Here is a 16,249-nt window from a genome sequence, read left to right as displayed (position 1 = left end):
ATCCTCCGTCGCTGTCCCACAACCAAAATAATGAAACCAGACCAATACAAGGATATTGTCAGCAAAGGGAACAAAAAACAAACAAAACCTGACCAATACAAGGAAAACTCCAGAAGACACTACCTACTGAAACATTCGAAATCGTACGGAGGGAGAAGGGTGGTGGATGGCGCTTGGTATTGGAGGTGGTGTCTTTCATATTTTTTATTTTTTTAGTTTTAGATTTTTTTCAAATAAATTTTTTAAGTTTAGCTCTTATTTATTTATTTTAAAATTGTATTCAAATAGTTATGTTTTTTATATTAATATTTAAATAGTTATGTTTTTTATATTAATATTTAAATAGTTTTTAAATTATTCTAACATAAAATTTAACAGAACAGTCCACATTGGCTAACGGTCCCAATACACGGGCTCAAGGTCCACTATGAGCACGTTCACAGTCGGATATAGGTCTCCAAATTGTTATATAAATTATTGTTTTCCTCTTTTGGTAAAAGCTAAAAGCGAAATTCTTTATAATATAAATAATATATAAAACAAATTGACAAATCTTTTAAAGTAAAGTAAAACTAAATAAACAAATAATAGGTAAATAAAAGTAAAATAAATAAAGATTATGAAAGCAAGCCAAACACAAGGACTGAATAGCCAAATTGCAAACACGGGGACTAAATTTGCCACCATAGTATAATATTTTAAAGAATAGTGTAGGGCTAAATTTTTCATCTCCTACCATACAGGACTATATTTTAGGGCCCTCCACATTTTATTATTTTGGGAAGCACAAGGAGGTGCATCTCCTTTTGCCGGAGAAAGGGTTGCAGGTGCCGGAAAGTTGCCCCTTTGCTCAATCTAGCTGTGCACTCTACCTGTTCGACAAAAGGACTGCTTTCCTTTGTTGCGCAACACGAGCGCTTATATATTCTTTTAAAAATTAATGACCAAAATGACGTCGTTTTGAACCACACCAAAAAAAAAAAAAAAAGTACACGTGATGTAGATGGAAAAGGAGGGAACTCCTTCACTAAGAAAGAGATTTTGCTTTTAAAAAAAGAAAGTCCCTTTTTGATTACTTCCCCATCCACCAATCAAATTCAAGTCCTTATAAAAGAGCACGAGCGCTTATATATTCTTTTAAAAATTCTTGACCAAAATGACGTCGTTTTGAACTTTAAAAAAAAAAAAAAGTATGCATGATGTAGACGGGAAAGGAGGGAACTCCTTCACTAAGAAGGAGATTTTGCTTTTAAAAAAAGGAAGTCCCCTTTTTATTTTTCTTTGAAAAAAAGAAAGTCCCTTTTTTATTACATCCACACCCACCAATCAAATCCAAGTCCTTATAAAAGATCATCAAATTCACACACAAAAATTCGTCTCCACCACCAAATATGTTTTTTTTTCAACGAACTCAAGTCTTCTATAAAAACTTATTCATCCATCAAGTCAATAGCGAAAGGATTTTATGTGTGTGCTAGCTTCTCACAAAATATAAACAATAAAAAATTTAAACTCAAGAAATACCAAAACATCAAAATAATATTGTCTATTCATTACAATCATAATGTTGATTGCAAAAAAAAAATTTCATTACAATTCATAATTGTCCTCGACAAGTTTTCATATTTTGAAATCGTTGCATAACAACCACGTCATCTATACTATTAAAAATATTTTTCTCAATATATGCAATGAAGCAATCATTCATCCATGAATTGACCTAATTTTAAAACTTGATAATATAATATTGAATTTGAGAGAAAAACTCACAAACAATGAGAAAGTTTGCTCCCGCCAAAAAAAGAGAAAAATGGATTAAAATCTCTTTGGTTTTTAGCTAGTTGTGTAAAAAGGTAATATAATAATACAGTTCCGATCTTTTGGACCACATGAGTCCAAGATGTTGTGGTCACTCCTCGTTGGATATTAATCCAATGGTTCAAAAAAGTTTCTTAAAATGAGTGCAATAATGAGTGAACCGTTGAATTTACATCCAATGGTAAGTGACCACAAATCTCTTGGACCTCTGTAGTCCAAGAAATCGAGATAGTTTTATAAAAACTTTTGGGAATGGGTTTGCAAAAGGACGTATAGTCTTGGAGGAAACGTAGGTTTGGCTGGGTAAGCCCACGTGGTTAAATATATATGTTAATTAATATGGGTTATCTAATAACAGCATACTATTTTCTTTTTTTGTAATAAAAACTGAGTGGGGGCCTGGGACTGCACTGGTCCCAACGTGCCTCTGCCCCCGAATCAAGTCTTATGCCAAGAAAGAAAATATTGTATTGATCAAGCTTCCAAAGTAAGTTCCAAAGATAATAACAGCATATATATATATATATATATTGTAATGGCTAGCTATCACGCCTTTAATATTAGCTATTGGATTTCATTTGCACGAGATGTTCTCGCTATCACGCCCACGCATTATACTTCCTTTTGTAGGGCAACACATGCGGTGGGCCCAAAAAAAATTTCGCATGGGCGATAGTTAGGCTACAAGTGGCATGGTTATATGGCTAAAAAGTTAAATGTGACCCTCCAAATGTGGCCAAACTTTTTTTAGCCCAAGGCTGGAAATGGATTTTGCATGTTTTGAGGGCTAAATATGACCTATGGGCCATGGCTGGAGATAGAGAAACACTTACATGAAACAGGATAACACTATTTTGCTACCCAGCCAATCACGGTATGCCACGCGTGATCACTTTTACACATAGCAGTTTGTGATTGGCCTTGAGGAGTGCTTCTGGAAGGGCCAAAAGTACTTTTTGAGAACCAAAAGCACACTTTTGACTATACATTTGGCAGAAATATTTAAAAGTGCTTATGAGTAATAGAAACACTTTCTTGAGAAGCTTCAGGGTGCTCTTTCAAGTGCTTTTCCAGGAAGTACTTGAATTATTAGTAAAAAATCCAACAATCTTCTATTAAAAGCGCTTATAAGCAAAAATACTTCCACAAAAGCAGTCCCAAATGAGCCTTAACATGTTATAGGGCAACATTCAGGCAAGGCCAACTTGCTATAAACAATATAATATATATTTTGGCAAGGACCTGCTGTGAAGTACATTACACGATAGACTGGTATCTTTCAAGCCCAGTTGCCAAGTCTGGTTTGATGATCCCAGAATCTTAAACAGAAAGGAAAATGCTAACTTCGGCATGTATTATTTTGTTATATGTCGCCTATCTAATCTCATCAAATTTGATGATCAAATGTTATTAATCATTCATGAATGTATACATTGGATTTTGGCCGAACACAAAATGTGCTTATATTGGATGAAATTCCTTTAACCAAAAGCTATATTTTTAAGTGGTAATAGTCTTCTGATCAATATGTATGCAATAGATCATTACCTGACAAGGCATTCACATCTAAACTTCTTTCCTCTCTGAAAACGGTTCATCTTAACTTTCGGAACCAAAAGAGAGTTGTGCAGCCAGCAATGCCTTGTGATCCCAAACTCCCATGTCCATATTTTCAAATCATGAACATGTACTATTGCAGCTTGCCCTGAAGTAGTTGGACAATTTGCTCTGCTCTCAATTGGATGCCATTGAGATACTCCGTAAGAACACGTTGCTGGTATGAACCTCCCTCCTGTTGTACAGAAACCAAAAATAAAAAAGCATCAACATCTGGGAACTAGAAGCAACAAAACCAAAATAGATAGGTTATTCAAAAACCAAGGTTGTTTCTCACTGTTCGGATCAGAGTCCTTTCAACCCTCTTCTTAATGACAGCATAGAGCTCCTGTGGTAAAATTTCCCCTTTGCCAAATGTTAATCCATTGAGCAGCAGCTTGTTCCATTCTTCTTCAGGAGCTGCAAGGCAGATCCACCAGACATCAGATCAAATTGAGTGACTTTCTAATTAACTGCTGAGAAATATAATAGAAAGGTCAACCAACCTCCCCCTACGACAGTTTTAGCTACAGAAAAACCTAGAAAATGCATCTTACACGAGACACAACAAAAAGTAGCCAATTCATAACTAAATAATCAGAATGTGATCAAAATGCAAAGAGGTAATTTTCATATCTGTTTTGTAGTTATGTGTTACAGGCAAGTAACAATTCCACTTCCCTGTTATTCAAATCCAGCAATCCCAGTCCACAACTCCATGAGGCATGCATAAACAAAAAGTTAAATCTAATAATAACCAATTATATGAGTAATTGATAGAATTTAGGATCAAACTTTTCAGCGTATGGTTCACAATGTAAAACATGTATCTCTTGTTTTAGTTCATCTAATAACCCTTATGTATTTTTTCCCACGTTATGTACACCATGACATAAGCATAATTACCATGGGAGAAACCCTTAGGATCAAACTTTTTAGCGTATGGTCCTGGTCATTGAACCAATCTATTGAGTTTACAGGATGCTTTTATCTACAATAACCCGAACCCTAAACTGAAGCCCTATTTCTTATCTTATGCAGGATTCAACCAATCACTCCTTTCAACTACCCCACATCCAGGATATTCCTTCAACATACTAGAACGAATCACAAACGTGTTGCAAACCCTATAAACAGAATATATTCTTTTGAAAACAATAAGAGACACCAGATTCTCCAAAGGAGCACCATCAATATGCATGAAATTCATAACGATGAAGAAACCATTACTACAGAAAACATATGTGGTTAGTAGTAAACACTTGAGGTTAGAAGTTGCAACAAAATCTCTTTATCAAGAACCAGTAAGCTAATTCTTCAATCATAAGTTCTGCAAGATAATTTAGATTATAATGACAAATTCTCTTTTATAAGTTTGATGGCAGACACCTTTGATTATGGTTTCTAGAAACTGCTCGGCCTTCAGAATTTCATCCCCTGCAAATAGTACACAGTTATTAAGAAACCTGACTTATGAGATTAAACAAGCACAGTAGTATTACAAAGAAAATTATTTTTTTATTAAAAAAATGTATTTGATGGTAAAGTTTGTTGATAATTAAAGCACTATTCATAGAGACACTAGTCTAAATATATAATGGAATAAGCAAGGTGTGTCATAACCTGCTCCCAGAAGGTCAAATATTAGAAATATCTAAGGCCACCCTATCTCTCATTGTCCACTCCCCAGGTCAACATGTCTTCATGTAGTACAACTCCGCACACTTCCGAATGGTGTCAACTCTTAACATTATTCTGTCACAACAATCCTTAAATGTGCTTGCCACATTGGCAGTTTGGCATAATACCTCAAAAAACTAGTCAATTATATAGTCTAGATCAACCCAGTATGCACACACACAATCAACACCTAACAGAATTGGTGTATCACAATCTCCCCCATTCAACTCCCTAATGTCTTCCTCAAGGCCCATGATCAAATCCACTACATCCCCCTCAGGTGCCAAACTTGTCCTGCAATTCCTTTGAACCCATGTGGCTCTACCAAATTAGCTTTGATATCATTTGTTGCAATACAAGGAGCACTCTATCAAAGTGAATGAAGTAACCCAAGAGGATTAGTTAGAAACAAGGCTTTAGATAAGTATAACGTAGATAGACCTAGTACATAACCAATGAGTGATTCAACACATGTTCGCACAACCCACACTAACAGAATCAGGGTATCACTTCGTAAATAGTGAACCATAATGGTTTGAAATGTCACCAACAATAGCATCAGTAGTGTCAGAGAATATAAAACTCTACATCGGGAACTGGAAGCCATGCATTATAACCTATTGGGTCTCTCCACCATTGCCAATTGGTTCTAAGTCGGATAATCTAGTTCTAACAAGTATATATCATACACTAGTTTTGCTACCCATGCAAGAGTGCTACTAATCTTATGTCCAGGCTCCAGCCCTTCCTCAGGGGTTATCCTCCCTCTCCTTTTCCTCTTTTTTGTTTGAAATATACTCATAGGAATAAACACAGAAACTAACATGAAAAATACTACTAAAATTATCAGAGCATTACATCAATTTTCAAACATTGGCCAAGGTCTTTATAAATCCATGACACCATACTATTTGCTTTTATACAAGTCCAAAGCATATGATAGCATGTCTAAAGGCAATGGACACTGCAATTACCTTTTTTTGCATAGCTACGCTTGGATAGAACAGTAGAAGCATAGAGTTGTAAAACCTTTTGTAACATAGCCTCAAACCCTGGCTTATCTCCATCTCCTTTTGCCTGAAATTAATTAACAAAGTACATTATAATTGTATCTTATATGAAGATCACAACGACAAAAAAAGTTATCCAAGCAGTATTGCAAAAGGGTTTGAACTTCAATTCAAAGGTCTTGTAAGGAAGTTTACAACTTAGCGTGTCTAAAGCATCAAATGGAAGAGATTGTTCATGAAAACAGCAATGCAATACAAGGACCACAATATGGATCTCTGTGCACATTCTAGTAGCACCACTTTGAACTTAAAGGAGAAGAAGAAGAAGAAAGAGTAAATGACAAATTTTGAAGATAACTTCTTATACAACATAAACAACGCAAGAAAACACCACAATTCAAATTTTCTAGAGCCAATTCAAGGGCAATGTAAGAATGTAGTAGCACATGATTTACTACTCCCATAATGATGAAGGATCTTATGGTTCCAAGAAAAGAATATTCAGGCAGTAGCAATAAAAGTATTAAAACAAACTCACTTGTCGTAGTTGAGCATTAACTTCTGAAAGAAACCCTTCGTCCAGTTGTCCATCTTCCTCCCTTTGGACTAATTCCTATTGATAAAAAACAGAAAACACTGAATAAACTATATATTGAAAATAGTTTTGATTTTGCATTAGCAACTTGTTATGGTTGGCGCATCCAAACCAAAACCAATTAGCTATTGTGGAGAGATCCCGAATTTTACATATTGAGATACACAGCTTAAAATACCTAATGGGAGACTTATAATTGTCAACACTCCCCCTCATGTGTGGCCATAAGAGAGCCAAAGATGTGGATCAATTATATTTGGAGAAACAGAGCACGTTTAGTTCAATTGGGTCTGACACGTGGATGAATTGCCCACTCCAGTACCATGTTAGAGTTGCAGCATTTTACACAAAATTTATTGGTTACAGGTGGGGATCTCCAAGATTTTGTATTAAGATGCAACCCAATGTGGGATTCTTATATTTACAAAAAAATTAATGATTTGAAAAAAAATTAAACAGGCAAGAATTGCATATATTCAACAGTGAAGTAAGTTTACACAAAAAGAAGAAGGAAAAAACGACTCACTTTCTCCATTAATTTAAGAGCCTCGGGATCTCTAGGAGGCCATTGAATTTCTTCTACTTCATCAACTACAGGTTTCAGAATCCCCTTGAGGACATCAGTAGCTGAATCTATCTTTTCCTACAGGGAAAGGGGGAAACAATAAATATAAAAATTCGTGTTGCATAAAACACTCTGGAATATCATTTAACATAGACCCAAAAGAAGAATAAGTCCTGGTGGGCTATGGTGTAGGGAGAGAGAGGTACATTGGTCTTATGAACAAGGCGATCCACTATGCTCATTATAGATATAGCCAATTCCTCATAGTCCTTCTGAAAGAATGCAAAAGATTAAGCCTTCTTTCACAAGCTTGAACTGGAAAGAAGTCAGCAATAAAAGTATCATCATAAAATTAGAATTAACCAAGTTGAAAACCGTGCTTTATCATCCTCCGATTTGCAGGTATCAGTTCTTGCCGCAAGCCGTATCCAAAAGCCCTCATTAAAAGCCAAGACATTTTCAACAACAAGCTTCTGAAGCTGTTCACCAAGCATTACTAGCAATAAGCATTACATTTATAATTTTACAGGTGGAGTCAATGAAAGCTGCATTGAAGTCCCAACATAAAAGAGTCCATGTTTAATCAAACAATATATACCCCAAAACCCTTCTTTTCTCCACACATTCCATACGATTAAAAAATTATATCATGAAACATAAAACTAGAAATCTAGTGCAAAGAAGATCAAATCCTATTCCAAATATTCTAGCATTCACAGGTTAGGTTGACAATGGGTGGAGAGACCCATGATATTATATGCACTCATGCAAGGCTTCCATTTCCCGATGTGGGGCAGTACTCTCAACAACCTTATACAAGGAATTTATTAATTATATGTCCTTGGTCTTGAAAGGCACTCCCAAAAAGAAGCTATTAAGGAATTGCCTTTATGGTCCTATCTCATGAATCTTCAAAATTTCAAACAATAAAGTGCCTTTACTACTGCCATTCTGCTTAAGATTATTAACAATATTAATTTGCTCTTATCTCCTTTATCTTCAAAATTTCAAAATAAAGTAAAACCCTTAGAACTAGTATTATTTAACGGTGTTATAGTCTCACTACCACAGAAAGAGGACAATGGCAAGTAAAGAAATCCAAATTAGTTAACTGATTGCTGAAAAAGAAATCATATATGAAAGCAAAGTGCAAACTCCACATTTACTTACTTCAATTGGATTTGCATCTCTTAGTTTGTCTATCAGCCTATCCACTTCTACAGTCTTTTTGAATGCTCCCTCGGCATCTTGATTGACTGCACAGATCAAAGTTCTCCTGTTTTATTAGATCGAAACACTCAAATTTACTATTGACAATTCCATCAACCAGATTCAAGAATAGCGCAACCATAAAAATGGAACAAAACAAATCAGCATATGGAGGCATCAACAGAAAAGCAATGACCATGGCAACTGACTTTCCAACAAAAAACGGACAATGTAGGCCATAAGATTTAAAAGAATAACCAAACAACCCAAGAAAAAAGAAACTAGAAAGAATAGTCCTTCACAACTAGCTGAATAAGTTATTAACGGCTACAAATGATCATTCTTAGTTTTCTTCTTTTTTTTCTTTCGAAAAACAAATAGTAAACTATTAACGGCTATAATGACCACAATAATCAATTTCTCTACAGAAAAACAACAATTGAGGAACTCAAATTAAAAGGGAAAAAAACCCCAAAAAGTAAGAATCATCATTTCTAACAAACTAAACCACAATTCTTGGGGTTTTCTTTCTTTAAAAAACAAATAAATAAAGACATTGCCCCAACATTGAGCGACGGTAGAAAGAGAATGACAATTGAGTTGACAATACCTCCTCTTCCAATTCATATGAGTGGTGGAGCCGAACCGCTTTGAACTCGACACCCCCGTAACATCCCAATTCTTGAGAAATGAAGTTCTTAATCCACCGCAATAATATACCTATTCAAAATATAATTTTTTTTTTTTTAAAAAAAGCAAATTGTCAACAATATTCAAAATCTATCTCCAAACACCAATTACAAAGTAAAAGCTCCAACATTTTGCTCTTTTTTACATTTTTTCAAAGCTCCACAAGTTGTAATTTTATGCATACAAATGCATAAATAGAGAGAGAGAGAGAGAGGGACTGGAGTTGAATGAACAAAAAAAGAAAAGTTTGTAAAAGAAGTACCTCTTGGCGGGGAGAAGGTGAAGAGGAGCATCGATGAGCTTGTACGGACGGGGGCGCGGGCATGAACGAGAAGGAGGAGGCCATAGAGGGAAGCTTGTACGGACAGTGGCGGGAGTGAGAGTGAGAGAAAGGCCGCTGATGACCATTCAAGTTTGTATATCAAGATTTTTCTTCTTTTATCGCTTTCTGGGAAATTTTTAGCGGATGGGAAGCTTTGGGCCTACACCAAGAGAATGCTTTTTTAGGCCCCTCAGAAGGTCCAGTTTTCAAATGGGCCCATACCAATCTAAGAACCTGTCCATGAGTCTTTATCCATAAATCGTTTCAAATTGGGGACCGATTCTAACTTAGAGAGAAGTATCACTATACTCAGAACTAGTTTTAGTTGGTCACGTTCTATTATTTGATCAAATTTCATTGATTGACACTCAAATTATGTCAAATCTCAACAAAGCATTTTCTACACTATGAAAGGAGGGTTTCAGTTTCCTTCTTACTATCTTAGTGGCAGCTAGGTAGACTTACCAAATATGAGAAATCATCCAAACCCATTTTCCTCGAAACCAAACGCTATAGAGATACTAAAGATGATCAATTGAGACACAAAAGTAATTTGGTTTCATGAGTTTCCATGACCAAAGGTACCAAGAGATGAGAATTGCAACTCAACCCAACAACCCTAAATTTAGTTGGCCCAAACCCTAATGTTTTTCTTAATGGTGTGCAAATCCTAAGTTTGTTTTAACAGAAAATAATTATATGAGTACCACATGATGACTTAATTAGTTAATTGAGGACAAACTGACCAAACCCCCTTTTTGTCTTTTTCAACTTTGTCATCAATCAATCCATCGTATGAAATCAGCATCAACATATATGTTGTCACTTGCCAATAGAGCTCTTTTGTCATCTAAATTAGAAGTGTGCTCGTACAATTCTTCTCCATGAAGAAAGGCAACTAATTAACACACAAGTTCCAAAGAAGAGAACCAAATCAAGGTCATCCCTCATTTCCCCACTCAACCACATGCATAAATGAATGAGTTGAGACTTCAACTTCATCACAAGGAGCATTCTTGAAGATATATTTAAGCTTTGCTTCCCTAAATCTTGGATCAATATCTGTTTTGTTATTTGTGAATAATAGGGTTAATTACACTTTGGTCCATGATCTTTCAAATCAATCATAATTATGCCCTAATGTCAAAAAGGAAGCAAAAATATAATCCTATGATTAATAAAAGTGCCAACTCACTATGAATTTATTTAAGTATGATTCTAATTGTTTACATGATGCAATAACACTTTGGACACGGACGCAAAAGCAATGTATTGGTGTTACATAGTTGTAATGTATGTGTCAACATCATGTCAATATGATTCACACTCTTAGTAGGTACTTTATATTCAATTCATTTAACTTGAAAATGACGTGACTTAATTTCGGAATAGACATGCTATGTTAGGATTAATGACCTAAATGGTCCCCCAACTTTTGCTTCAGTATCATTTTGTCCACCAATTAAAAATTTTATTTCAATGGTACTTCAACTTTTTATTTGGTACCAAAACGGTCCCACCGTTAAAAACTGTTAATCTTACCGTTAAATTGAGGGGTAAAATTGTCCATATAAATTAAAATATTGCCTAAATAATTAAAAATTAGAAACCAATTATAAAACTTAAAAAATTAAAATTTTTGAAAGATATGGTTTTTTATTTGATTTTCTTTTATTGTTATTTTAAAGATATGATTTTTTATTCATTTTTTTGGTTTTAATATAAAAATATCATTTTGCCCTTGCATTTAACAGAAAAAGTTAACAAAATTGACGGCATGACCATTTGTCCTAATGAAAGTGAAATTAAAGGACCACAGGAACTATTTTAAAAATTAAGATACTCAATACAAAACGGGTCTAAATTTAAGAACTAATAAAATAATTAACCCAAAAGCTTTTTAGACAACACAAAACATCTCCCCAAGCGATCAAAAAGTTCACCAGGTATATATATTTTATCACTGCCAGAAGTGTCTTATGACAATAAAAAATTTATGACATACCGACAACGAGTAGTGAGCAAGTGAGTAGCTTTTCACATGGTCTTATTTATGTTCCAAAATAAAATGCCATCCATGTGAGGAGGGTATTGGAACTTTACAACCAAAATTAAAAATCATTATTTAATAATTAATTAATTAATTAATAATGATATTTTATAAAGATATAATAGGATATGTTCTTCTTCTCTCTCTCTCTCTCTCTTATCTTCTTCACGTTCTTTATGTTTAATGATTCAGTCTCAAGATCTTCTATATCCAGGTCTGAAAAAGTGTTCTTTTGTCCTCAAGTGCTTCGCCCATTTTTTTTATTTGCAATCTTCTCAGAAGTTCTTGCTTTCCCATGCTGTAACGTGCTTCAAGGCCAATCCATGCATGATGGGAGGAGCTGCCAACCACGTTTCTAATTTTGTTAAATCTTGAATTGAATCAAATTCCTAAAGGTTTAGTTGAGACTTACCAACAAAGTCACCTAAGTCAATGTTCCTCTAATGCACAAGGCAAAGACAATTTTTCCATGTGTTCCAATTCGTTATAATTATGGGATTTGAAGTTTTAGAGTTGGTAAACTAATAAGCATGATGAGATTTAAATGTATCGATTTTGAATTTTTTTTTACAACGAATCAAAATCGTATATAAATATTGTTGATGATGCATATGATGTTGAATTCTGTTATGTAATTATGGCAAAAACGACGTCACCGATAATAATGGCCGCAATGACAGTTTTTCTTTTTATTAAAATCTCATTGTCTTGTATTTAGAAATTGTGATGTTTGAAAAACGTTGCTTTTGATAGGTAGAGATGTTTGTACGTCATGGACTTTGAGCACATGTTCTTTTTCTTTACCTCTTTAGATCACCTCCACCTCAAAGGGCAAGGGGAAGGCAAAGGTACGGTAAAATTTGATACTATTTATATGAATAGTGTCATTCTTGTTTTTTTGGTTCCACTCCAAATGACAAGGACAAGGGCAATTACTATTCATTTTAATTTATTTTATATTTTTTATACTTAAACCATTAATTTTGGCATGAGAAGTGAAAAATAGAATTAGGAATTTATATAAATATATATAAATTCTGAAAATTTTGGTATTTTTTTCGATTTAAAAAAAAAAAAATTTAGTTGTTAACGTTAGCAAACTCAGACAAGATTTGCTTTCAAGTCTGTCCAAGCTTGTGGACCCCATCAATTGCCTGGTCTTGCCATTGTGCACTAGAGTCAAAAGCTGGGCCTAGGCCCCCTCCTGTCCTGGCAAAACAGCTGCGTTGGAGGTGCTCTTAGAGGTTTATAGCTTTAGGAATTTTTTTAAAAAAAATTACTTATTATTTTGTTACAGTGGACGGAATCGAATATGGGGAATCATCGAACTCCTTACCACTGAGCTAAATTGTGCCAATTCTAAGAGCCAGTGGTAAAATATTTTGCTCCACAACGACTAGGCTTGTTTTTAACATCCAATTAGACCTTTTTAATTCATGTCTTGAAGAAAAAGACCAATTGGACCATTTTCCTTCACATAATTATGGGGAAGAAGAGGGCAGCTGGTGTGGGTTACCGACAATGACATAATGCGGCTAGTACAACTTTGTATAGAGTGATTGAATCCTACTTGCCAAATTGTGCATCTATAATATCTCCAATATATATATTATAATTCATTTTTTACCAGGTAAGTAGGAGTTTTTACATTCCTATTAATAATAATGCGACATGTGTGTATAAGTTTTTTTTGTGTGTTTTTGATTAATTATTTTTGCATATGTTCAAACTATGATTCGCATGAAAGAGAAGTAGTATCCTATATGTAATATTTGTGTATATATACTTTCTTTCTCTTTGCACTTTTTGCTCATTTATGTTTTGAGGAGCTCTTTTTTAAAACTAATGGAGTTTTGACACTTGTCAAATTCAAGTAACTTTGACAAAGTTTCACCAACAACAAAAAAGAATATCAAATTTTTTTTGACAAATGTCAAAATCACATTGATTGTAAGGAGGAGCTCCTCCTCAGATTGGAAAAGGACAAAGGAGAGAAAAAAAATTTAAACGAAACCAAAATGGACAAAATTATCCTTATTTATTTTTAGATTTCCTAAAGAATTCTTTACATTTACATATCTTTGGTTTAAAAGTTGAGAGGTTTTTTCGTATTTTTTGAAATTTTTTTGGTTTTTTTCAAAAGTGAAAACTTTTTTTGTGACTAAAACCTAAATTTACTTATAAAATAAATGCAAACAATAAAAGGGAGTCGTCATTTGCACTCCATAATAATTATTTGTATTGTTTCCTTCCTTATAAAAAGAAAATTTGTTTAAAATATAACCATCCAACTTAAAACCAATTAATAATAAATGCAGAAGTCCAAGATATGAGATTTAATACTGCTAACATTCATACAAGCCATAAAATTTCTTGTGAATTGTATTTTACATGCATCAATAATTGAGAGTCATCCAGACATGAATAACTAGGAAAGCAAAACCTCTAGCTAATTGTTAATTACTCTCTGATCTGGTCTCCCATATGCTAACACTGCTCCATCCACATCACCTCTCTCTCTCTTTCTTCCTTATTATATATAAGTATTATTCTTAGCAGAAAAAAGGAGGGATTTACCACTCTGACTCTCTCTCTCTCACACACATTCCCACTATATTAGAGAGAGAGTCTAGGATCAATGTTTGCCAAGATGTCCATCTCCCTCCAACCCCAAATATTCTCAGACTAATGACACTGAAAAGTATGGTTGGGATAGGATATAATTAGCCAGAAAGAAAAGAAAAAGCCTTGGTAGCTGCCTCCTCTTTACTCAAAGAAAGAAAGAAAATAAATACATACTCGAGAGACAGAGACAGAGAAAGAGACATCATCCAGAGCTTTCTCAAAGACAGACAGAAACAGTAAAAGCACACACCTTCTCTGAGCTTAGCTGTTCTCTCTCTCTCTGGTCCTCCCTAGCCAATTCCCAGAAGCCCATACTCAACTTTGTCTGCATCCCAGTCTCCCCCATAACATTTCTATTGCACCCATCAACACCTTAAAAGAACATAAATACACAGCACATCACAAGCCTGCATAGAAATTTAGAGATCATGAAGATCCGGTGTGATGTGTGCGAGAAAGAAGAGGCCACTGTTTTCTGCTCTGCAGATGAAGCTGCTCTTTGCGATGTCTGTGATCGCCGTGTTCACTACGCCAACAAGCTGGCCGGCAAGCACAAGCGCTTCTGTCTTCTCCACCCAACTTTCAAAGACTCCCCTCTCTGTGATATATGCCAGGTAATGCATTCTCAACAGACTTCTCTGTTTTTTGCTCATAAACAATGATAATTTTCAATACAAAGTGCTCTTGTTTCTCATTTTCTTGGTGGGTTTTGCAGGAGAGGCGCGGATTTCTGTTTTGTCAACAAGACAGAGCGATTCTTTGCAGAGAATGCGACTTTTCGATTCACAAAACCAATGAGCACACACAGAAGCACAACAGGTTTGTTCTTCCAGGCGTTAAGCTCTCAGCTGCTGCTTCTTTATATCCAACCTCATCCTCCTCATGCTCTGGCTTCTCTCAATTGGCCAATACCACTGATGCAAGAGCCTCCAAGTCTTCTTCAAAGAGACCCAAAACAGTTTCTGATAAGGCCTTGAATTGCTCTCCATCAGTGGAGCAAACGACGTCGTCTTCCTCCTACAAGACAGGAGAGAATTGTGGCAGTGACAATGGCTCTGTTTCAACAAGCAGCATATCAGAGTATCTGATGGAGACGCTGCCGGGGTGGCATGTAGAAGACTTTTTCGATTTTTCGTTTGCTCCCGATGGTTTCTGAGGATTGCAGCACACCTTTCATCTAGAGAGATTTGAAAAAACCAAAGAGAAAAATAAGCCATTGTTATGGTGATATATATTTGGCTGATAACAAGGCCAATTTTGCTTGTGTTTTTGTGTGGGATTTGCTCTGCTTTTGGTGAAGCAAGATCTTGAAAACAACGTAAGTTTTTTTTGTCATCAGAACAATTTGGCCATCTGGGCAGCTCAAGCTTCACCTGCAACTCCATATGACCCTGAGACTGGTTTTACAAATATGGTGAATAAAAAGAAAAAGGCAATTCAGCAGAGGAAGGGGGCTGATGCTGGTCTCTCAGTTCCTTCAAGAAATCCGAAGCTGTTGATAATCTGTTGTATAAACATTTCTGTTTAAAGGCTTTTATTCGATAATGGTTGTGTCCTTTCCTTTTTCTGTTATGGGAGTGAGTGTCCTCATCCTCATGCTTTATTTCAACTTCACAAGTTTATGCAAGTCCTTGTGGAATGCCTATTTTAATCCTTAACTGTTACTGGATACGGATGGTTCCCCAAAAGAAAGGGAACTTCTCTGTAGAGCTAATAGGGTGTGAGGAACAGAGGCAAAGACACGAGGACATAGATATAGATACAGATACAGAGAGGGGGTAGTGCAACTGGAATAGTAAAGTCATTCCCATCGTTTAATATTAGGGGTAGGCAAGGTGCAGATTGGTTCGGTTGAATATTAGGGGTAGGCAAGGTGCAGATTGGTTCGGTTTCATCCAAAACTGCGGTCTAACTAATTACAAAATAGAACGGTTTAGTTTGGTTCGGTTTTGACAAAAATCACGGAAGAAACTGAACCAAATCAAACTAATTAATATATTGTTCTATTCTGTCAGAGGCAAAGCTAGTAATTCATTTAAAACAAAACCACATCAAACAAGCAAATATCAAACTCACTGCAAGTATGTAA

At 35.2% G+C, this 16,249-nt stretch overlaps 2 protein-coding genes across 2 annotated transcripts; one reads left to right on the top strand and one right to left on the bottom strand.

Moving 5' to 3' along the window:
• On the bottom strand, positions 2,970-9,598 carry LOC18766916. The gene is made up of 11 exons (XM_020569574.1): positions 9,426-9,598; positions 9,084-9,193; positions 8,435-8,540; positions 7,645-7,743; positions 7,471-7,536; positions 7,226-7,342; positions 6,643-6,717; positions 6,069-6,171; positions 4,804-4,851; positions 3,713-3,834; positions 2,970-3,610 (listed from the first exon to the last, which is right to left on the bottom strand). The coding sequence occupies exons 1-11, from the start codon at positions 9,507-9,509 to the stop codon at positions 3,509-3,511; spliced, it is 1,032 nt and encodes a 343-aa protein (XP_020425163.1). The 5' UTR covers positions 9,510-9,598; the 3' UTR covers positions 2,970-3,508.
• On the top strand, positions 13,975-15,705 carry LOC18768760 (B-box zinc finger protein 20). The gene is made up of 2 exons (XM_007200784.2): positions 13,975-14,774; positions 14,876-15,705. Exons 1-2 carry the CDS (start codon positions 14,589-14,591, stop codon positions 15,314-15,316), a joined length of 627 nt encoding a protein of 208 aa, XP_007200846.1. The 5' UTR covers positions 13,975-14,588; the 3' UTR covers positions 15,317-15,705.

Source organism: Prunus persica, chromosome G8 (genome assembly GCF_000346465.2).
Source record: "Prunus persica cultivar Lovell chromosome G8, Prunus_persica_NCBIv2, whole genome shotgun sequence".
Classification (NCBI taxonomy): Eukaryota; Viridiplantae; Streptophyta; class Magnoliopsida; order Rosales; family Rosaceae; genus Prunus; species Prunus persica.
The sequence above is the reverse complement of the archived record's forward strand: the minus strand, read 5'-3'. Positions and strand labels throughout refer to the sequence as shown.